Genomic DNA, 23,961 nt, shown 5'->3' on the forward strand with positions numbered 1-23,961 from the left:
AGCAGAAGAAAGGAGCTCATGGAGCCTCTTGGCCCAAAGCCCTGAGAGGAGGAGGTGGTGGTGCCAAACCTGCCCTTGGGGCACTGGCTTCTCTTTCCCATTCCCATTCCCATTCCAGTTGCATGCCCTAAGGCAGCCGGAGCTCCCTGCACTGCCATCCACCCTGGACATCTTCATTTCAGCAGGGCATTACAGCACACTTTCAAGGAGACTGACAGCCGCCGGGGTTTATGGGGAAGCTCAAGGGGACGGATTTCAGGGCAGTGCCACAAACAAAGGTGAGACCAAAACCTGCTGTCACACAGCTGCTGGTGTGGGATGGAGAGGGGCAGCTGATGCTGTGAGCGGGGATCCAGCATGAGCCCCACTCCCCTAAGTCAGACCGTGTTTACATCCCTCGCTCACGCTGCCGTCAGCACTGGAACCTGCAAACTCATCCATTCCACCTCGATCGTGACACTCGGAAGGTGTTTCCCTTTTGGTCCACTGGTGTTTACGCATCAAATTAAACCCCTCCAATCCTTTTTACCCGTACCTTTGGCCTGTCAGAGTAGCACCATTTCTTCATGCTCTTCCACCCTTAAAATCCTGCACTTTGGAGCGAAGTGGCCCTCGGGTTCAGCACCTGGACCGAAACACTTGCAAGATACCAACTGATCAGGATTTTTTGCTGGTAAGATTATTTTCTCTTCTGAGAGTCCATGAAAACCAGCAGAATATTTTGATAGGACCCCTAACATAATCTCTGGTTACCAGGGAGATTTCCTCGGGGAATTTTCTATTGAGAAAATAAAAGCAGTTTTTAAAGAAAACTCAGCCCTATGGTAAATTGCTCCAGCGTGAAGGCGAATTTCAATAGCAGTAATTGGCAGCCTCTCTGCTGTTTGCCAGCACTTAATAGAAGTTCTGAAAAAGGTTTGTGTTCAGATTGGCATGGTGTTGGTGACTGCTGGGCATTTCCAGCAGGAAAACTGCTGGCCTGGCACACGTGGGCACCACGGGGGCTCGCACACACCCCACCAAGAGGCCCCGGCTGTAGTTTCAAGAACGTGTTCACTGGGAACACACAGCCTCTCATCAGAGCCCGGCTATGTGGGGGATGTGAGGGGCAGCCAAAAAACAGGGAGCTGGAAATAGCCGAAGCCAGGACCAACCCCACAGACTAATGGGGTTGCTTTGCTGGAGGGCTGTGATGCCCTTCCCCACTTGGCGTTTTTGTCATTTGCATTGCACTCAAAATCTTCTTTGGCTACTGGCACAGGCTGCCCAGAGAAGCTGCGGCTGCGCCTGGATCCCTGGAAGCGTCCAAGGCCAGGCTGGACACTGGGGCTTGGCCTAGTGAAAAGCATCCCTTGCCGGTGGCCGGGGGTGATTCTGTAGGAGAGGGGCTGAGGAAGCAGCAAGTGACTCAACACCTCTGTGAATTTCCTCCCTCAAAGTTTATAGACACACGAGCAAACCCCCAGTCATGCCTGTTCTCTAGATAACCACGTTGGCAGCACCGGGAGAGAGCAGCAAACATTGGCGCAGCCTGTGAAACAGACGGTGTTCCAAGCAAACTGGAGCACTTGGAGTGGGAAATTAAAGGAGATGCCCGGCACCAGTCCAGCCCTCAGCTGTGTTCCCAGGCAGGGATTCTCCTACAGGGAGTGGGCACCAGGGGAGGGGCTATTCCCTGCTCCCTTCTTTCCCAAAAGGCACCCCTTGTGCCTGGAGGTGAAAAAAGGGATGGTGTGACTTCAGGTGAGCCGAGCTGCAGGCGCTGGGCAGGTTTAAAATGATGTACACACTAAAAGGCAAGATTAAATAAGCCCTTCACTGCTCGCCGTGGGCTCCCAAAGCTTTACCTGCATTTCAGTGTTTCAAAAAGCCGAGTCAGTGTGGTTGTGAACCCTCCCGCCTCCTCACGAGTGACCTTTTACCGGGGGATTTATAAGCAAAAAGCTTCAAGGGGGAAGCCAACGCCCCCGTCCGAAGTTATCCCAAACTCTGCAGCCTCGTGGCTGCGGTGAGCAGGCGGGTTTAGGACAGCAAACACCGAGGAGTCCACCTTGTTCCGAGGCACGACAGCTGCGCCGTCGGCTTCTTCTCTTCTTGAGGGTGGCCCCCAGCAGATGGCGAGGGAAGGGAACAGGAGCAAGGCGTGCCTGCCAGACACAGCCTGTCCCACCTCAGCCTTTCCCAGCCGCAGTACCTGGGGATTTCCAGAGCTGGAAGCTGCCTCTGAGCACAGTGCAGAGAAGCCACCAATGATTTTGGGACATTAATTCGTTTAATCATTTCTTAAAACATTTTTGTTTCTGGCTTTCCTGCAGTGCCAGAGCCTGGAATCGGGTGCTTTTGGAGGAGGGGCTGAGGTGCGGCACAAAGAGGAGAGAAAGGCCTGAGCATCCCCGGCTCTGGGCGGGCAACACTCTGGTGGGACTGCACGTGTCCTCCTGAAGCTCCTCTGCTCAGTGCTCGGCAATGCTCGGAACCGGAGTTCAAGGGAAAACCTGGATTTATATCCAAAGCAGAGCACGTGCGGCAGGAGCCCTTGTCCCAGTAGCAGCTGCCTGCAAACGTCCTCCTGCTGCTCTGAGCATCGGACGTTCTGGCATCCTGAGAAAGCGTGTCCTTCTCCGGTCCTGCTCCTCCTTCCTCACTTTCCATCCTTTTCCAAAGTGCCAGGGGAATGGCCCTAAGGGGAACAGTTTCCAGGCCTCCTGCCCACCCTTCAAGGGTCCTTTGGAGATTTTGCACAAGGAAGAGCTGCAGAGAAACAAAGAGAAAAAGGGGGAAATGGGATTCTTTCAGCTGAAAGAAAAGCATCTTATTGCCATATACCGAAACTGGCAAGTGCCGCTGAGAGGAAGAGACCGATGGAAGTGCTCTTTTCCCAGCAGATTTCCCTGTTTTCTGAGATTACCTTCTCCTTCCCAGCACATCCCTGGCCCGGAGAGTGGGCACGGATGAGTGTGCTCGCTGCTGAGCATGAAGCCCCCGGGAGCAGGAGCCCATCTGATCCAGCTGCTGCCTGGCACGACAGCGGTGTCACAGCCAGCCCAGGAACGAACAGCCCTTCCCGTGTGGCCAGGGCTGCTCCCCATGAGCTCAGGGAAAACAGGCTTGGAAGTTTCCCTGATTCCTTTCGAAGCTCCATCCTGACCAAGTTCATGCCTTCCCAGAACTCTACTCAGCACCTTACGCAAATTCATTCAAATTGATGCCACAGGGAGGAGATGACCCTGTGTAAGAACAGGAATCACCCCCCTCTCCCCCCCCCATCTCTGACTGCCAGGGAGGGTTTGAAAAGGACTAAAGAATGAAATTCCCAGCGGCTGTGCGAGCAGTGTTTGATGTTGGGTTGTGTAAATCACAGACCAGACTGAGCTGCACGTATGGGAATATGGAGGAAGGGTTTGATTAACAGCTCGGTGGGGCTCAGATCCAGCTGCACAGCCAGCTGAGAGGTTAATTACCCAGATGAGAGAAACGCTGATCCCTCGGTACCCGGCACCATTTCCATACGTATTTGTCAGTCAGAAATCGGGGCTGTTTTGTTTTAGCAAAGGCCGAGGCGGTGGAAGGGACCAGGGGGCGTCCTCAGGCAGCCGGGAGGCGTCGGGAACACCGCAGGAAGCAGTGCCTCTGCAGCCTGCACAGTGTTTCCCACTTTGGTTCCTGAGGGCTATGCGGTGCTCGGGTACTGCAGTGCCCAGGGCTGCTCTGGCAGGACCTGCCTTTTAGGGAACGTCAGGAGGACACCCAGCTGCCAAAAGCGCGGGGGGCTGGAACTAGGTGGGCTTTGGGGCGCCTTTCAACCCAAACTGTGCCGCGATTACATGGACACCTCCGTTAACGAGGAACAGCTGAACAGTTCAAGTCCAGGAGGGATGCCAGACTCAGGGGGCAGGAATTGCTTTCAAAAGGAAAGGGGTGTAGTTATTGATTTCCAAACATGACATTTAGACACCTGAAGAACAAAAATACAGGGCACCCAAGGATTTCCAATGATTTTGAAAGCAGCGGTGCTGGAACACCCACAGGGCTGGAACATTGACAATCTGAAGCATATTCCCAGAAGGAGCTCCCAAATTGCTCTGATGAACAGTAGGCTGTTTACTGCAGGTTTTATGAGCTTTTGACATGAGTCATCTGGCAGAGCTGAAGCCAAGTGAGGGAACCAATGAGTGAAAATACACAGGCATCGTTAGCAAAAAACAAGGAAAAAGGAAGATGGCCTTCTTTCGCCTGCTTTGGGGAGCTGACGGACTTTTAAAGAGCTTGAAATACACAGATCTCCTTTACTGCCCAAGGTCATGGCACCTGCTTTTGTGGGTGTCAGGGGCAGCCTACCCTGAGGCTTGCTCTGGAGTCAGCAGAGGAGAGGCACACTCAGGCATCTCCACTGACTATAAAGAGCAGGTGGGTACAGGTTGACACGTCTAAAATCAGATGGGAGCATGGATGCTCTTCAAATTTGAAGTTACATTTTGAGTGCCCATGTTTAGATGTTCTGATTTGAGGGAGAGAGGCTCAGATCCACACAATTCATTATTTATGAGCCCGAGAAGGTATCCTGACACATGCTGAACGTACGGGTGCTCTTCAGCTCCCTTCCCCACGGCATGGGGTCCTGAGCTCTCCGCCCGGCCCCCTGGAAGCAAAGTTTGGAGTCAGGAGGAGAAGGGGGAAAAAGACCCCAAACCCCGCTAAGCCTGTTAAGGACAGCCCATGTGCTGCCTGGAACTCTGAGCTCAAGAGCTGTCACCTGCTGCAGTGGGTGACATCAGAGTGAGGGGACCTGCCCCAGCCCTGCTGCCAGCCCAGAAGTAGCAGGATTGTCGTAATTCACCTTTTGGCACATCCCCTGCAATTCTCCACAGGCTCCAGGTGCAGAGAGGGAGACGCATACCTGGGGCTCTGTCCGAGTGAGTGCCATCTGCTCCTGCTGGGCTGAGGTCACCCTTGTCACGGGACATGCCTTGCTCCCTTTGTTCTGGTCTTCTCCCTTCTCTGCTACTGTTTCTGGCATTTCATTAGTTATGCACAAAGAAAAGAGAGAGGGAAAAAACACCGAGTGTAATAAAAGTATCTTCGCAGGAGATACAAGAAATGATAAATTTTAGCATTTGTATAAAAACGGCAGCTCAGGCTCCCTATGCATGCGGCGATAAAACAGACGAAATACTGCACAAAATGCTTCCTTTGCTTGTCCCGGGTTTGGCTGGGGTATGGTTTTCCTCTTGTTAGCTGGTGCAGTGCTGTGCTCTGGATGTAGGGTGAGGATAACGCTGGGTGGCCATCACTTCCCCTCTCTCCCCCGTTCCTCAGAGGAGCAGGATGCAGCAGGCTTGGGGACACCACGGATCAGCAGCTCCTTAAGCGACTGTGGACACTTCCCTGGGACACTTCATCAGCTTGGCCGCTTTCTGTGATCTACTGCATCTCTCAACTGCTTCCACCACAGCCACCCCAAATCCAGCACAGTCATAAATCATTTCAGGGCCAGCAGACACCTGCAGGGGGAAAACCACATGGAATCAAATTGGCTTCTGCAGAGCTCAGGCAGGTCACGGGTTTTAGAGCTTCAGAGCTGCAGAAGGGACCCGCAGGTGGGTAAGACCCTCGATACAGAGCCTTAACTCTGCCTCAGCTTGGCCAGCCCCAGGGTCTCTGCCTTTGGTTCTCATTTAAATAAACACTGGCAGTGTGGGTGTGGATGGGGTCAGTAGCACAGAGCTGAGCTGCGTCTGTGCAGGACCTTAAATCAGAATCACAGTGTGCTTAGGGTGGGAAGGGGCCTCCAACTCACACCATTCTGACCCTGCTGCTGTGGGCAGGGACGCCTTCCACTAGAGCAGGTCTGTCCAAGCCCCATCCACCCTGTTTGTGTGGCAGGAGCAGACAGACAGTCCCTCGTGAGCCACGAGGAGCTGCCTGGGGGCCAAGTCACACATGCGTGCGTCAGACCCAGCACCCCTCAGACAGTCTTAGCTGGGGGCAGCTACACCTGCGAACTCACTGGGGAAATAACTTCCGACAGACATAAAGCAGCAAACGCTGATCCTTGTCCCCTCGAGCCGCAGGAACAACACCCCGTTCTGAGCCGAAAGCCACGGACGCGTCAGCTGTGCGGCCGCTCACTGCCTGGCTAGCGGCCGGGCCCTCTGGGCCAGAGCAAGACTAGAGACCTCCTCGGCTCCTCCAGCATTGAAACGCTGCTCTCATCACAGGAGGGGCTGGTCTCAGTGCGTGCAAGGAAACCTTCCCCTTCTCCCACAGCTGTTCCACCTCACTGAGAGGCTGCTGCCGAGCAGAGCCGTCGGCACCCGGCACAGCAGCGGGACGTCCCCGGCAGGTCGGCAGCGACACGGAGCAGCAGCCACGTTGTCAAAGGTCAGGGCTGACACTGGGCTCACAACTCCTCTGGCGAGTTTTAGCCTGACACAGTTCAATAGCACACAACAGACGCTGAGCCCTGGGAACCGGGCGCCGTCGGTGAGACGCCCGGCAGCGCTCGGAGAGGGGTCTTTGCAGGGACAAAGATGTCGCATCACCTCCAGCATCGGTCTGTCCTTTGCAAAAACACCCAGAGTTAAAAAAAGCCCAACCCACCAAGACTTCTCTGGGAATTAGATGCGGTTGGCTTCCCCAGCCTGGAACTCTCACTGACCCCTTTGCAGGGGCTCGGTTTCCCAAACGCAAAAGTTGCACGGGCAGAAACCACCAACACCTGGATGCGTTTCGGCAACGCACGAACAACTTAGGTTGGGTAATAAATGTGGAAAGGTAGTACCTGGCCTTGTCAGCACAGAAACACTCTCTTTTCACCCTTAAAAAAGTCAAAAGCACATTAGAGAGAAACAAGAGGGGGGATTAGGTGTTCTCCTGTAATGCTCCTATACTGTGTTTGCTTAGATTGCTGGATTAACAAGGGGACTGGATTTCATTACATGCATGAGGAAATTAATACGGAATTAAATTAATGCCGTTATTTGCATTACTTAAACAGAGCAAAATGCAGAAAGGAGCAGCATTAAGTGGTAAAAGGGCAATGTACTCCTTCTTCAACCACAGAAAATTATACCAGAGTTAGGGAACCATTTAAATTGGAAAAGACACCTAAAACCATGGAGTCCAACTGTTAACACAGCAATGAAGTTAAAAATAAATCATTTTAGCTCCCCTTTAAATGAAATTCACCGCAGCCCTGAGAAGGAGTGAGCAAATCTGTTTCTTGCCCATGGCCCGTGGCAACTTAAACATCTGAGCTTGCAGAGGTTGTCCTGGGACTCCGAAACATTATGTAAACCAGAAAATAAGCCAGTTGGGTTCTGCACAGCCATAAACTACCCCCCACAAGCACCCCCCCAGCTTGATGCGACGGCATTTGGACAATGCACGTTCCTAATGAAAAGAGGGAAAAGGTCTCGTTGGATGATGTGGCATTACAGCATCATTCCCGGCGGTGATGAGGAGCTGCGCACGGATACAGCAGCTGTCAGATAATCTCCGTGATTAATGCCCGGGAGCCCTTGCATTCGGCTCCATTGCTCTTACAGGACTCAACCCAAATGGCAGGACCCCTCTAGAGCCCAAGAGATGCAGTTCTGCCCTCCTCCCATTCCTTCCAGGAGCAAAAGACACACGGGTTTTGCTGCAGTTTAGCCTCCCATTTGTGAGGAAGAGAAACGTGTAAAACTACAGACGTTTATTTCTAGAATCCACTTAGTACGTGTTGGCTTTGACTTCCAAAGGATTAAGCAAACGATGTGTCGGACTTTGGGCTCCCAGAGCTGTGCAAATCCAGCCAAGGACGCTAAACTAAATCAGCTGGTGGCCAAAGCTCAGCCTCTGGTGGAAGCCTCTCCTCATCATCTCCTTGTCCAAAGTAATGCCCTAGAACCGAGCCCAAAGCTCACAGGGAGCCCAGAGCCGGCTCCAGGAGCAGCCCAGCTGGCCATCAGCTGTGTCCCTCAGTGGCAGCAGGTTCTGGGACACGTGGCACGGATGGATGTCCCGATTCAGCTGCATCCCATGGGCTCGGCCAGGTGCACGGGCACTGCACACGAGCAGTGGCTCAGGATGCACAGGGGGAGCTCGCTGCACGTGTCAGAGGAGCCTGTTGGGAATCAGGACCGGGTTTCTCCAGTGGCTTTATGGGCATGGCTGTAACACAGACAGAAAAGCCCTCTGGGGCTCCAGGAGCTTTGCTATAGCAGCCTCAGCACTCAGGGCTTCAGCCTTCATTTTCCCCTCAGCGTTGTCTTCTCAGTACGCAACGCATTCATTCACGGAAAGATTAAGTCGGTTTCAGTTAAAAATTGGGTTTTATGTGAAGGAGCTTTCCGGTTTCCAAGAGGTTTTTGGGAGAGCAGTGGCCAGCAGCGGCCAGCGGTGCTGGGGAGCGGCTGCAGCAGAGGGGCTGCTGTGGCATGCCCGGCTCAGCGCATTCCCAGGGCCGCTCCCACCCTGGCTGCTCATCCCTCACACGGCACCAGCCCCGGGACCCGGTGCCGCGCCGGCTGCGGTGCCGCCGCTGTCCTGCCGAAGAACATCTGCTCTAAATAAGATGTTCCATCAATAACCCGCACACACACACACACACACAGGGCTGAAACACAGATGTACGGATTGAACTGTTCGATAATTTCCATAAAGAACAAGTGCAGCCGACTCGCACTGAAGCAATAATCGGGCATTCAGCGAAAGCCTCCGTGAATACTTCTGTAGCTCGGGAACATTTTAGTTCTTTCCCCCCTTTTTAATTTTGTAGTTGCCCTTGTTTTCTGCCATTTATTATTGATTTTCACTTTATGAATCCCTGAGCCTTCCATAGAAAAAGAATGCTTGATCACTTCTTCTAAAAACACCTGATAAGAAAATTAAATCCCTCTGGCATCACTGCACAGGGTAGTTGCGTAACAAACTGAGTATATATAGAAATTGCTTTCCAAGTGTTTACATAAGAGCTTGGAATAACACAGATGTAAAAAAAAAATAAAAATCCAACTCAATTTACAAGCCAGCCCTGCGGTGCTTTTGTGTCTGATAACATGGAGAGAGCGAAGCAGCTTAGCAGTGGAACGCAGGGAATATTAGTCTAGTGCTATTTACATAACTGGGGAAGAAAGATTAAAATGGGGCAGACGAGTGTGTATAAAAGGGTGATTTGCTTATCTTGGAGAAGATTCTCTGTCTGGCCAGGGAGACTGGCACAGAAGCTGATGCTTTAAAATACGCCAAGCTGTCCAAAATCTCCTCTGGTTTCTTCGTGCGAGTCGATGCCCATTCTGAGATCAGAACTCCACAGACACCTCTGCAAGCTCTTCTCAACAGTCCCAGTCACAACATGCAACAAGAAAACCCAGGTTTGTTCCACCAACCTCTCCTAAGACTGAGTGGCACAATCATTTATCTCCAAAACATTCCCATAGTTCAAGTTCTGGGACCTGGAGCACGCCGGGCACCAGGCGCGTCGTTCCAACCAAATGTAAAATAAACCTTGTGAATAAAATGGCTCCTCTCAAGGGCCTTCAGCTTCGAGCTCAGCCTAAGGAGCCTCTGCACTCCTGAAGGAGAGCAGCGCTCACTGGTATTGCCTAGGCTTTGGGGGTTTGGGGGTTGGTTTTGGTGCATTATGTCCATGTCACCCAAACCTCAACCCTCTCAAACACAGCTTTCCTTCTTCTGATCTCTCCCTCTGTGGCATCCGGATGCAAATAAAATAGAATAGAATAGAATTTAGAATGGAATAGAATTTAGAATGTAATAGAATTTATTTCCTTCTGGAAAGTAATGGAACAAACGGGTCCGTGGAGATCAGTTCAGCCTTCCATTACTGTACATGCATTAAACATTAGAGCCGCTGTGCTCCTCCTAGTAGGGACATGAAAAATGCACGGAACATTCCCAATTTGAATTCCATAATAATCCATAATGTTCTCAAAGACTTCTATTCTTTTCAGATGTCACCATGTCATTTTCCTGAGCAACCCCATAAACCTCTCTCTCTCCCTCCCTTTCTTACTGGCTGCTTCTCACTGGGTACAAATCCCTCACAAAACGGACAGATTCCGCCACTCCCAGCCTCCCCCTAACAGGAAGAATCCAAAAGCATCCTGGGCAGAGCCAACCCAAGCTGAGCACTACACAGACCTTCACGGAGAGGGCAGAGACACTTGCTGCAGCCTCTAGGTCCGGATCCCATCCCAACAGCTGCTGCCCTGTTCCTCACTTTCTCCATGAAAATCTGTGTTTTCCAGGGTCTTCCGAATGGATACACCTAACTCCCAAAAGGCATTCTCCGAACCTGCTTCAGGGAGTAGCGGTGGGAACTGCAAAGCTGCTGCAGGCCATTAATACAAATGTTCCACTTTCTGTGTCACAACCAGGAGCAAAAAGAAATCCCTGATCTACCCCGCTCTGGAAGACGACTTCTTGGGAGTTCTCCCCCAAACACAACAAGGGCACCACTCCAACCCGTGCTATCCTGAATCTGTCTCTTCAAACGTTACACGTTCAGCCAATTTATTTGAATTCCCATGAAGCAGCTCAGATTTTTTTCCCCCTTTCTATTCAAGTGAAGGTTACAGCTGGTGTGACTCCTGCGGCCTCACTGCTGAGCCCCTCCTCTTTCCCTGGACAAGTGTAATCCTTGTATCCACCGGGGCTTTGCCCACCCTTGTGGGTGCCTGTGACTGCTACCTGACAGCTTGACCAGGGCTGAGGCCGAGGCCTCTCCGTGCCAGTGCTGTGAGTGTCCGGAGGGGCGGGACGGACACCGAGCTATCGGGGTCACGGCAGCACCAAAGGATGTGGAGCAGGATCTGGAGGTAAAGGGAAACCGGTTCCAAACCCAAGTATCTTTCCTATCCAAGGCAACAGAAATACCAGCTCAGGGTGTTTCCAGCATGGTGGTTTGTGCAGTTTTGATCCCCAAGTGCTGTAACCTCGGACGCTTTGGGCACACGCTTCCCGTTATCAAGGTGACTCTGCCTGCTGATAAGCACCAGCATGTTCTTTAAGGCTTCACCCATAATCTTTAGGGGGAGCTGATTCTGGTAAGAGCAGCTCTGATAGGTTTTTTCCCAAACTCTTCTCTCATTGACATTCCCACCTGTGAAGGGAGTTCTCGACAGCATTCCTCAAGGTTACGGTGCTGTGACGGGGGCAGGCGTAGGGAAGCAGGGAAGGAAGCAGGGGGTGCTGGGCACGGTGCCTTCCACAGCCAGCTGTGCACCACAGGCAGGTCACTGCAAAATCCACAGGGTCAGAAGGTTCAGCAAAAAAGCCCACCTGGCACACGTAGGAGGAAACAGCTCAAATTGCCCTCTGGCCACCAACCAGGGCTCCACAGCGGCAGAACCCCTCGCCTCCCACCCGCACAGGGCTGAGCTCCCACTGAGGAAGGACATTTTCCATATGTGGTCCTCAGATTTATCCTGCTTCTGAGCTGCTGAGCAGCAGCAGATAAACCATTCACGAACAGAACACAACTTCGAAGCACAGACAAGCGTTTGTCTTCTTTCCAGTGTGGCATTTCATTGACTGATGGTATCTACAGAAGTAGAACGAACACAAACACTTTAAATCCTTCATGAAGAGGGATATTTTTTGTAAGAACAGGTGAAAGGGCAGCTTCACGAAAGATAGTGCACAGAACAGAGTCAAGAAATAAGAAATATGCTCCCTAAAAACCCAAGGGCAGCCTGCAGCCTGTGAACTCACTGATTTCCAGACCCCAATACTGCAGCAGCTGTTGCTCAGTTGGTGGGGGACAGGGGCAGGCAGTTTAAGTTGTGCCACACAAGCTCCAGAGCATAAAATCTGTTTACTCCTTCCTTAACGATGGAGTCAGCTCTCTCTTAAACAAGCAGTTCCATGAACGAGTCTGGTTTCAAACAGCTGTCCCAGAATAAATGCATCCATTGCCCAGCCTGTGGATCCTCCTCTGCCAGGTAACAGTCGAGCTGATCACCTTTCCGCTGCACAAATCCACGCTCCGTGTTCCCTCTTCCACCTGAAAACCTGATTTTTGCAAGATCTAGAAGCATTCCACACTCCCAAAGCCCCTCACGTATCACAGCTAAACCTTGGGATGCCATTTCTCCAGAGGGCTATTACTCCAGTGGGGTGTCCCCTCTTCTCCTCTCCACTGCCAGAAGCCTTTCCAGCAAGAGTGTTTCTCTTCCACCCAGCCTGGTGATAGCTCCAGGCAGGCCAGGCATGAGCCAGGAGGGCACTGGGGCTTCATAACTTAAACATGAGAACCTGCAGCTCTGCAGGAGTGAGGCAAACAGACATAAATCAAACGGGCAGGAACGTCTCAGCACCCATTCCATACTGGCAACTGACACAGTACACAGCAAGGCTGGCAAAAAGGGGGCAGGGTTCCACCTTCAAGAAGGGAAGGAATTCCTGGTAAAAGGCAATGGTCAAAGAATAAAACAATAGAACAAAAACAAACAAACAAACCAACCAACTTCTCCCCACACACACACAAAAAATCCCACCCAAAAAACCTCACCAAAATATGCACAAAGAAACCATCTTACCACCCCTGAAAACTCTGCAACGAATTCAATGAAATGAAATGAAAAAGCAGAGACAGGGAGTTGGATAGAAGGAAACATCAAAAGCAATTGTGAAAGCGATGGGGCACGGAGCAGCAGGAGGGATTGAAATGAGAGGGAAAGTAGAAATGAGCATTACAATGTGACGGGGTGGGGGGTCAGCAGAAACACTCAGAGATGAGAGGACAGCGGAGGAGAGGCACAGTTAGAGGCTCACGTGGGGCAGGAAAAGGCTGCTCTGGCCGCAGCTGGACAGGCCAGACCTGGACAGGTGAGAGTGGCGGTGACTGCCCAGCCCAGAGCAGTGACACGGCTCTTACTGTGTCTGCCAAGACATGGAAGTGTTCAAGGGCAGACTGACTCTGGTACCGATGCCTTCAGATTTGTCCTCCAGGGGCTGCTTTCAGTGTATTTAACTTCTGCTACTGTCTCCCCTTACACTTTTCTGGGATAGAAGCACCCCTGGATAGGAAGTTGACCAGGTTGTGGGTCAAAATGGTTTTCTGTTTTCAACTGTTCTCATGATACCCTCCTATTTAACAGAACTACTGAAAAATTCATCAGGGATGAGGGCTAGAAACACCTCTCTCACTCAAGGCAGTAGATCTGCTGTCCCGGCACACTAACGTCCTTGAGCAGTGCTGGGATAGGCTGTGGGAGCCTTGGGACAGGGCCTTGTGCTAAAAGCAAAGTCACTGCCCAGCTCTGCGGTCACCGGTGACAGCTGCAGAGCCCCTGCACTGGTCCCAGGACCTCTCCGCTAACTGCTGGACACCCACAGGAAGTGGCTGTTAAAGGGCACCAACCCCAAGATGGTGCTTGTCTTCCACACAAAATCCATCTCCAGTCAGTAGTACTAAAACTCTCCAAATACATTTATTTATCACCGATGAAAATACTGTAACAACGGCCTGGGAAAGGGGTGGGGGAAGGCAAGGTATTAAGTCTGGCTTTCATCAATGTCCTTGTCAGGATCCATGGCTGCAGCTTCGCTCTCCTGCTGCTGCTTCTTCCAGAGCTTTGCCATAGCCAGGAGTTTGAGGTTGGGCTGATTGGCAGTGTCTTCCGGGAAAATGTAATCATAGTACTCCTCCCATCCAGCATCAGACTAGAGAGAAAAATACCACAAAGCGAGTGTAATTTCCATGCTAACATTGGCTATTAGGAGGTGCTTCTAATAAGAAAGAGAAGAAATTAGACAAATACTAGAAAATTAAGCCCCGTGTTTGTTATCCCAGCAGCTGACTCCGTAAAGCACAAAGCCACCGAGGGCTCACAGCCACCACTGGCATCGTTTTTCCTTACCCCATCTTCGGCCTGCAGCTTTCTCCTCTTCTTTATCTTCTCAGGCATCAGCTTATCTACCCTCTCCTTAGTGGCATCAGTCCCAAACTCGTCCTCGAAGCTCCTCCAGGACTCCAGCAGCATGACCCTCTCCTCCTTCTCCTCGCAGCTGCGCATGGCCTTGTTGGCCTCCTCGTAGATCTGCCGGCAGCGCGGCAGCCGCTCCTCCCTCCCCGCCGACAGCTCGAACTGCGCGAAGCTGATCCACACCTGCGGGCACGCACAGCAAACCCCAGCTCCAGCCTCTGCTCCGTGCTGACACAGCCAGGGCGGAGGTTGAAACAAAAGAAAGCAGCAAGGAAACCCAAACATCAACACACGAGCAGGTGCCCAGGAAATCCCCATCTGGCTCACACCCGCGAGGCTGGCCCATTTCAGCAGGACACAACATCCACGTCAGCCACGCGGAACAATTTCTTGTGGCCGTTTCAAGTGGTGAGAAACCCGTGTGAATTTACTCAATGACAGCACCAAGGGACACCGGAAAATCACAGTTCTCCTTGCAATGTTTTTGCAACTAAGATCCCAAAGCTGCTCAGCAAAGAGGGCTGCATGGAAAAGCTTCTTTCATCTGAGACATGCCTGCTGTTGTATGGCATTCAGGAACTTCCCTCCCCCCTTCAGAGCACAGGCACGGGCCTGAACCTGGGTTGATTTGACCCAAGGCAGCCCAGGCTCTCCCTGCCCGTGGGCCAGGTTCAGGGCCAGCTCCGTGTCCTGGGTGCCCACACACACCTTGACGTGCTGTGTGCGCTGCAGCAGCCGCCGGTAGAGGTTTCTGGTTTTCTCATACTCCTCTTGCTCAATCTCGAAGTCAATGTAGGATTTCCAAAGAACCTGCAACAGAGAAGCCTCCTCACCACCACATTCGTTCCGAGCACACGGAGATACCGGGAGGGGAAGAGAAGGGGTGAAGGTGAAATTTCCCTGAGAGAAGGTTCGGAGATCGGGGTGCGTTCACTGGCGCCACGGGCTGGGATTGGGGCTGAGCGGCGCCGAACCCGGTGCGCATCATCCCCTTGGCTTTCCCCTCCTGTTTTATCTGGTGGATTGTTCACGTGTTCATCAGCCACTGTGCAATAGTTCCACAAAACTGGCCCCTTCCCTGCTCACCTCTGGCATGTCCAGCCGGGGCTGGCCGATAGCCAGCTCATAGATGGCCCGGGCACGGTCGATGTCCCCAAGGATGGTCTCCAGCTCAGCAAATTTAATCCAGGACGTGCAGTTTTCCGGTGCAAACTCCAGGAATTTTTCATACAGCTTTCGGCAGCGGTCAAATTCGCGCAGTTGTAACTCCAGCTCAATGTAACCTTTAAACAGTTTGTTTTTTGGACATTTACCTATGGATGTCCCCTGTTAAGCAGAAAAAAACCAAACCTCTTAGTGATCTTTTTGAAGGAAAATAAAACCCGCTTTATTTTCTAAGTGTTTCTTTACTCCCCAGTACTACAACTCATTTTTTTGCACTGTTTGTTGAGGTTGTTCAGGGCCAGTAGGAAATTCAGTGTTTGCAGAGCAAACGTGCATCCATAAACACCAAGAGCCTGAGAAGCAGAAAACATCATCACTTGTCATACTTTTACGTAACGTGGGCTCCCCACGGAGCGTGAGTGGAACTTTTGACCCTGGTTCATCAGCCGAGCACCTGAAGGGAAGCACAGTCGGTACCAGCCTGCCCAGTGAGCAGTTCCCAAGCATCTCATAAAACAAAATGATACCAAACAAACTGTGGCCCCACGCTGCTCCTCTTTGCACAGAGGATGGCGGCCCACCCCAGCCTGCTGGCTGACAGCAACAGACAGCTGGAGAATAGTGTCTTTATAAAGTATTTTCTTTCTGGTACGTCTCAGTCTCTGAAGAAAACTGTCTGTCCTAAGCCAAGCTGAGGGCAACTTTGGATTCCTGGTTTGGGAATCTCGTGAAGAAACAAGGGTTAAGAATGGGCATACCGGAGACAGGTTGTAGTGAACCTGACCTTGGAGGCACTTCTACAGACAAGTACAGTTTACTAAGCAATGTACTTTCTGCTCCCTCAAGCCAATGTGAGGCAATTTGAGATGGAATTCCCTCCCTGCCATTCTCCGGCACAACGTTCCTACACATCGATTGCCATGGAATTTACTAAAAATGGAGGAAACCACCACTTAGGATTATCAGTTTGGTCACTGCTGTGGCCCTCCAGCTCTACAAACGCTGCTGGTATTTCAGAATATGCTCAAGTTCTTCTCCACGTGCCCTCTGTCACTGTTTTGGTGGAAGCCCCATCAGTTTGCTCTTTAAAGTCAAACCACCTCAACTGCTACCAACGCTGGATTTCTCTCAAAATGCCTGCTGCTGTCCCTGAGCTTACGAAGAATATCTGAACTGAAAAGAAAGGAACTTTTTCATTTCAAAAGATCTTGCTGCCCCATCACACCCTGCTGTCCCCCAACATGCTGACATTCACACAGTGAACCTGCTCAGCAGCTCCTGAGCCTGCCTGAAGCCCCTGTGATTGCTTCTGTCAGCAGCAGTCGGCAGGTCCTAATTTCCTAGAGTCAAACCTCCCATTCATCTACAACAAGGCTTTTTAAAACCCTATTGTTGGAACAAGTATCACTGTAAGGAATCAGCAGCAGCTAAGAACTTGCAAGAGCACTAAGCTGATGTGGGTGCTCTGCATTCAGAGGAGTGCTTTGTCATTTCAGCCCGGGGCTAATTCATCAGAACAAGCTACTGCTTCTTTTAAAATCATACCTGACAGTAAATGCTGGCCCCTGCAGACTTCTTGGATGCTTTATTTTAAGTAGATTAAACCAGCAATTTAGAAAGGACAATTTAAGATCTTTTAACGACATTCCTGTGTTACTATTAGTTAGTGAAGTCAGTTATGGCTCTGACAAAAGCTTACCAAAGCCCTTCTGGCAAGGGGGAGGTTTTTCTGGCGAATTTCAAACTGTGCATACAGCAGCCACATTTTGGCAAATGTAAACTGGAAGAAAAAGAACGAAGTGCTATTTAGGCTGGAAAGTCAGTAGACAATACTGCACGCATTCCTTAAAAAACAGGCACTCCTTCTACACAAGATACTACTGCTACTGCAGGTAGCCTCATTTGATCTCAGTGTTTTCCTGCTGAAAGGTTGAGAGTTCATTGCCTAAAGCAATCTCTCTACGACAGGACAATATATTGGGGTGAAAGGAAAAATGGCCAGGACAGAAGTCTTTTAAACCAACGAAAAACAGTTTTTTAACCCATCATCGACTGGCAAAACATCAGCTACTGCTGAATCAATTAACAGCTAATCAGCCTTTAATAGCTAGAGATCAATCTGACACTCAGATGACACAATAAATGACAAACTAGAAAAAGAACAACATGAACTAGGATTTTCTGACACTCCAAGGCAATGCAGATTAATAGTTGTAAGGGTTCGGCCACACGGATATTTCAGTTAAAGTTCACAAGCAAAAAAAAAAAAAACCCACGAAACTCCAATCAGCCTCGAAGACCAATTGTAACGGGGAAGACAGACCTGAAAGCTGTTCTGTCAAACGCAGCTGCCTCAGGGGTGACCATGAGGGCCACTGGATGCTATAAAAGGTGCTAGCCCAGTAAAGCAGAGCCACAAGTGCCCTGCAAGAGACACCGGGCTGTGAGCAGCTATGAACGGATCCCGCCTGAGGAGGAATGCAAGCAAGCACAGACTACATGGTCTTCCCTACGCACCGACTACGTGTAGTGTCATCTTCTTACAGTCTACTCAGCAACTATATTGATAATTAGCAACTATTTTATATTTTAATTATTTGAAAATACTGGGGAAACCCTTGTGTTTGATGTGTATGAGGGAATCTGAGACCAGTGCTTGTCCTGCAGTTTCCCACCGGGGATGCAAATTACAGACGTCTTGCACTTTAGCTTGAAGACCTCCCTGTCCATTTTGGAAGGTTGATGTTTTGAGAAACTGGAAGGGATACCTGGAGTTTTAAGCAAAGCCTCCGTGAACCTGCTAGCAGCCATTTGGAGCTGCTTCCACACCTGAACGTCGAGGGGGGGAGAGAACGAAAGGATCTTATCTAGGGCATTTAAACCCAAAACTCAACCCAAACTGCTGGAGGAGCCATACCTTCTTGTGGGGCAGGAGCTCAAGGCATGCCTGGTACACCTGTCTGGTTCGCTCTGCATCCTGTAAGAACGGGCAGCGTTAAACACTTTGTTTACTGCTGAGATTATGCTGAATTTTGAATCCTGCAATGACTGCAAGACTGCAGAACAGTATTCAAGTCAAGCTGGTTAGAATCAGGAATGCTTATCTACTTAGTGTGCACAGTTCAAAGGTGGTAGCTTCTGAATCAGCAAGACTCACCTTTCCAAAGCAAGGTTCAGAGCAAAGAAGCAGACAATACAACAAGGAGTGTCCCCGTCGTGGGAGGAAAAACATGTCTCTTCCTTTGACAGACACCGAATAGGTGTTCTGTACTCAGAGCAGCTCTAATGTTCTGTGACTGGAAACAGAGTAACTACTTGCACAGCCTCGAAGGCTGCTACAGCAACAACGTGGCTGCTTCACAAACAGTTTTTGTTAACTGTAAAACTGTTTCACGAGTCCAGGTAACAGCCTGGCACGGGCAGTTCTGCTGTGGCCAGAAACACCCACTTCCGCTTTCACCATCAGCGTGTTGCTGGGTGAATTAGGGTAAAAGAAGTTTGGCTTTTTTTCCTCCCCTACGCACAGGGGGAAAAACTGGAAGAGAAGAAATTCTCTGTACTTAAATAGTAAATCCTGCAGCTTGTTACACAAAACGAACAAGACAACGGAATATCTAGTTCTTGGTTTTCTCATTAAATTATCAGAAGCTGTTTACTACAAAGGAAAGGGAAACCCCTGAGTTGTCGCTACTTGCCTTTGCCTCCAGCTCCTCATAGAGCGCATAGTTGATCCAGAGGTAGATGTACCTCTTCCAGTGGCGCTTCTCCTGGATGGGGGGCACGTTGGCGATGGCTCTCTCGTACACCTCCCGCACGGTCTCGGCGTCCGTGTCGCTCTCCACCAGCCTCAGGTAGTCGAACCACGCGTCGTAGTTGTGGGGGTTTGCCTGCCAGAGAGAGGGAGAGGGGCAACAGCACACAAACCTCAGCCACTGAAAAGAGCAAAGCCTGATCCTTTACTCAGCCAGAATTTCCCCTTTAAAACAGATCACTGGAGTATTAACGAAAACCGTCGGTCTTGGGGATGCTTATGGTAGAGCTTTCAGGTTAAAATACGAGTTTGTTTTGTTTCGTCTTTATTTTGCCCCCGGCATTGTCTCAGTGAAGGCAACCCCAGCGAAGTGTGAGAAGGGGTGAGGAATGGTGAAACGTACAGTGTGGACTGAACAGCTGGCAGGTGTGGCACAGCTGTTCCCTCACAAAAAGGTATTTACGCACAGGTGAGGTCTCCTGTAATGGCTACTCCCTAACTGAAGTCAAGTAGTAACCACAAGCTGAACTGCATCATCCCTGAGGTGTGACTCGAAAGGGGACCAAAAGCCTTGAGTTCAATCAAAAAAACCTCGCCTGCACAATCTAGATTAGAAAGCAGAAGCAAAAAAAGCAGTGATTGCAAGCACCATTCTCTTCCCCGTGGACGGAATTCTGGCTCTAAAATGAACACTCCCTTGGTATTTGTTTTTGGACTGACTTCCAAGGGTAACGAGAAACTCCTCAGGCTCAGTATCACAAAATACTCGCGTACCTTAAGCAGCGCCGGCTGTACAGTGAGCCTGGAGGGTACCTGTCACACGTACCTTCACCTCCTCCTCATACTGGAATCTCCTCTTGCTGACAATGATGTCCTCGATTCCCCTCCTGTCTCCAAACTTCTTCTCAAAGATGGTGTAATTCTTGAAGAGATTCTGGGCATCCTGCTTTGGAATTCTATCCAAGGCATACTTGTAGATAACCCTCACTCTTTCAAACTGAAAATATTAAATATAATTTGAAAAATATTTACAAAGCAGTTTCTGTCCTCCCCTGCAGTTTTTTCAATGAGCTTTTGGCAACGTTTAACAGAACGCAGAACTGTGGAACACCTCAACGTAAGCAATTGTTTTGGAACAGGAGTACCACAGATCTCCCTGAAGAGTAAACTTTGAGGGGGGGGGGAAATAAACCTGAAAATGCCAGTCCCCGTCATCTCTTATTCGTTTACAGGTTTAGAATATTTAAACCATTTTTAAGAGGTTGTGGTTTGGTGGTGGTCACAGAATGTTTTCAATTTCTTATCAGCGTGGGAACCTTAAGAGACTGTGAAAAACATCTGGACCAATCCGGTTTTCTATCATGCAGGCCTATAACCTCTCAGAACCTCTCTAGTCCAAGGATACAGGTTTGAGCCAATGCTGGTGGTCTTGGGCTTGGCAGATCTCCCTTAGAGCTCATTTTACTGACATCATCAAGAGGCAACTAGAGGTGAGCAAAAAACCGTCTCCCTAACTCGGACTACAATCACCAGCTGCTGGAAAGGACAAGTATTGCAGTGAATGTTAAACAATGGCCTGGAGTTTCGATATCCAAGGAGAAACCTTGGCACGACTCAGAGGCATTACGAAGGAGATCTTACCTCTTTCTGGTTCTCCTCAAACTTGGCGAAAGCCACGTACAAGTGCTCATCCATGTGTTCTTCCCCAAAGAACTCCACGGCCCGCTCGTACACCTTCCTGGCGTGGGCAAAGTAGCTGTGCTTCTCCTCGAAGCGCGCGTACTTGATCCAGTTCTTCACGTCGGGGTGAACGAGGACGAGTGCAGCTTTTGTTAAGGAAACGGTGGTGGCTGAGTGGCACATCCCCAGCTGTGCTCTTCCCTGGGACCACTGGGTCAAGGACTGCATCAAACAACTCCCCAGGGTGGTATATGCGGGGAAAAGCAAATGCGGCTGGGAAGAAAGAAGACTGACAGCTCTAAGTGTGCAAAGGCTTTGTGCCTTACCGAGAACTTAAAAAGGGCTAAGGGTCAGGGAGAATCTGAGGAGAAACCTGAAACAAACGATGACCACAAAAGAGCTGGGTGCATGAGTGCAGTTAAACAGACACTGCTGTGGCAGGACCTAGAGCCACTTCACTGAATCTGGAGGCTTCCCCTAAGCGTGCTTGTAACACCTCCTGCTGGCTCCCAGGGTGGTGGCTCATTCCCGGCACACCACAGTGAAAAGGAGCACAGAGCCACTGCTGCACATGGAACACTTGGGAAGGAAATAAAGAACGGAGACCTTAACCTGGGCAGGAGTCACAAGGCACTGAAAAGGATATATCTCTCGTAAATGCTTCGTGCTCTGTCCACCTCCTTGTATCTCAGCTCGAAGTTGATGTAGGAATGCCAGGCTTGCTCCTCTGGCTGCCACTCCATCCACCGTTCAAACACCTGGCGTGACCCAGCAACATTGCCCAGCATCTCCTCCATGTAGGTATACTTGTACCTGGGCAAAGAAGATTGAGTTTCTGCAATCACGTGGTGAACGCGTCAATTCAAGGGCTTTTGGAGTGCTTCCTAAGAGCACCCCTGAGTTTCCCTCACCTACTTCCTCCCACCCCAGAAATGCCTGTGGACACAGCCGTGACTGGCAGCATCCAGGCACACAAGCATCCTCTTCTCCCAACGCTCTTGTCACTTAAAAAGCACTTAAAAACCTCTCCAAAACTTTAGCCTTCCTCCTTCTGTCCAGACTAGCCCGAAGACTTGGAGAAACAGGATAATCTGCATAATCCCAGAACAGCCAAATGCTGTGCAGTCTTTGGGGCTAGAAGGGGTGCTCCCTGCCCTGCCAACATACCAGAACTGGTTCACCCTGGGCAGGGTGGTAATGGCCCGGTCCCAAATGTTGCGGGCATGGTTGACCTGGCGGTTCTTCATTTCCATCTCGGCATATTTCAGCCAGAGGGTGACGTTCCTGTAGTCCACATCCAAGGCACGCTCGTAGATGGAACGGGCTCTGGAAAACACGAGTACAGGGCAGGTAAAACGTGTCTCCGAGACATGGGTGTGTGTCAGCGTGTGTCTAAAAAGGCTTATAAGAGACGCCGGCAGCCGCGTCGCCGTTACCTCTGGATTTCCTTCAGGCTTTCTTCCCATTGTGCGTACTTTATCCAGTTGCTGATAACAGTCCTGTTCTTTCTTATGTTATCTTCAAAAGTCTGAGGAGAAAATTACATCTGTAAGGGAGAAACCCTTCTGCAGACCACTCGCGTCGTAAATGGCTTATGGGCTATTATTATAATAGCACCCCGTATATAATGTGAGGTGCTGCTATCCTTCTCGTTATCAAGAGTTCCCAATATCCCACATCCACGCAGCTGGGATAACAGATATAACTCAGTACGACACTGTAAAAACTGCCTGGCAGAGAAGCTAGAAATGTAGATCACCACGCAGAACAGGGCTAAACCCGAGTTCCTGCAACCCGGCACCTGAAATACTGACACAGAGTAACAGCTGACAGCACTAAAACAGTCCTTCAATTTCTCAATGTTCTGCTTAATGTTTTGACAGCAACACTACCTGGACAGCTGGAATCCAGTCACTGCAGATATGCATGGATATATTCGGATGCACCACCATGAATTTCGTCACGTTGACATGCATGTACCACTGCACTAAATTTTTCTTTAAAGTGAGATGCCATATTTTTACTCCCTGGATTTAACAGGCTGGCATCAAATGTGCTAGGGAGGTGTCAGCGAGGGCAAGTCCGGCCTTGTGTTGTGGTCAGGATGACTGCTGTTGGCACGTCATGAGCAGCTAAGCACGTTTAACACAGCTAATGGCAGGAATGAGCCACCACATCCATAGAAGAGATGAAAAAAGGCAAGCAAGGGAGACCTGAAAGGACCCCCCCACCCCCGGGGGGGGGGGGGTGATCAAGGGCACTTGGGGGGCCCAGGTAATTCTCCCCTCAGTCCTGTCAGCAAGGATCATGGAGAAAACTCCCCGCTAGGAATATGCTTGCTTTGCTCATCCTGGATAGGCATTTCCAAAGGAAAAAGCCGAGCAGAACCATAAGCAAATTTGCACAAGCAAGGCAACTGTTTTAAAAGAAGAATTACAGCTCAGCATTACTATAATGCTATTTATCTTTTTTTTTTTTTTTTTGTTCACATTCTTTTATAGCAGCTGGCCAGATGCTGGTGGCAATGAACAAAACGCCTGTTAATTGTGTAAATAATTACCCTTTCAGTGTTCCGGACACGGGCACAGGGGAGATGATGTTTGCTACCAGATTTTGTCAAGCAACACCTCTGTAACTTACACGCTTTGATCAAGGGTAGGATGAAACAGTTAGGGATTTTAAACATTCGGTATCCACCTGGAAAGTTCACAAGAAATACAGGCTACATCTGGCTTAAACTAAAAATAGCAGAATTTCAGTGCTTTATGTGAGTGCCGAGATTAAGCTCGTTTTTTTACTGTACCTTCCTCTTCCGGAGTTTATAGTCGTTTAGCTCCTCAACATCTGTGATCTTCTGCTGCGGAGGCGGTGGGAGAAGCTCGAGTTCCCTCTCCTTTGCCTCTCTCAGAAGCTGCTCTGCTGTGATCTGAACTTCGGCGGGTGCCTTGTTTTTCACCTGCAGGGCAAGCGCAAAGCGGGGCTCGGGTCACATTTTCCAACGCGGCACCGAGCTGCTCAATTTCCGCCGGCGCCCCGCTACGCGCGGTGCCGGCCGCAGCCCGCCGGGACCCGCCGGGAGCCCACGGCCCGGGGCGAGCGGGCAGCCGGGGGTCCCGAGGGGTTCCCGCCGCCCTCCCTGCCGCCCACCTTCGCCACTTTGGGGATGCGCTGCTTGCCGGCCGCCGTAGACGCCATCTTGCCGCCGCTCCGCGCGCGGGCCCCGCCCCGGCACCCCTGACCTCACGCAGCACCGCCCGAGCGTCGTTGCCACGGTGACGGCGACGCATCCGTTCCGCCCGTGGGACTGTCCGCCCCGTCCGCTTCGTCCGCGGGTCTGTCTGTTCCGTCTGTTCCATCTATTCCGCCTGTTCCCGTCCTTGGGACCGCCCGCGGCCGCTCCGCTCCGCGCGGGGGACAGGGCAGGTGAGCGCGCGC

General features: G+C 50.7%; 1 protein-coding gene across 1 annotated transcript; it reads right to left on the reverse strand.

The window, feature by feature from the left end:
• Positions 1–13,414: 13,414 nt before the first annotated feature.
• On the reverse strand, positions 13,415–23,778 carry CRNKL1 (crooked neck pre-mRNA splicing factor 1). Its single transcript, XM_042038915.1, has 14 exons — positions 23,674–23,778; positions 23,330–23,482; positions 21,963–22,054; positions 21,694–21,852; positions 21,173–21,339; positions 20,488–20,666; positions 19,673–19,843; positions 18,791–18,982; positions 18,013–18,072; positions 16,795–16,875; positions 15,018–15,257; positions 14,640–14,741; positions 13,866–14,114; positions 13,415–13,668 (listed from the first exon to the last, which is right to left on the reverse strand). The coding sequence occupies exons 1-14, from the start codon at positions 23,719–23,721 to the stop codon at positions 13,501–13,503; spliced, it is 2,061 nt and encodes a 686-aa protein (XP_041894849.1). The 5' UTR covers positions 23,722–23,778; the 3' UTR covers positions 13,415–13,500.
• Between the last annotated feature and the right edge of the window lie 183 nt (positions 23,779–23,961).

The sequence above is a fragment of the Corvus kubaryi genome, unplaced genomic scaffold (assembly GCF_017639235.1).
Source record: "Corvus kubaryi isolate FWS band 111438036 unplaced genomic scaffold, C.kubaryi_AGA036_p1.0 37393, whole genome shotgun sequence".
NCBI classification, from domain to species: domain Eukaryota; kingdom Metazoa; phylum Chordata; class Aves; order Passeriformes; family Corvidae; genus Corvus; species Corvus kubaryi.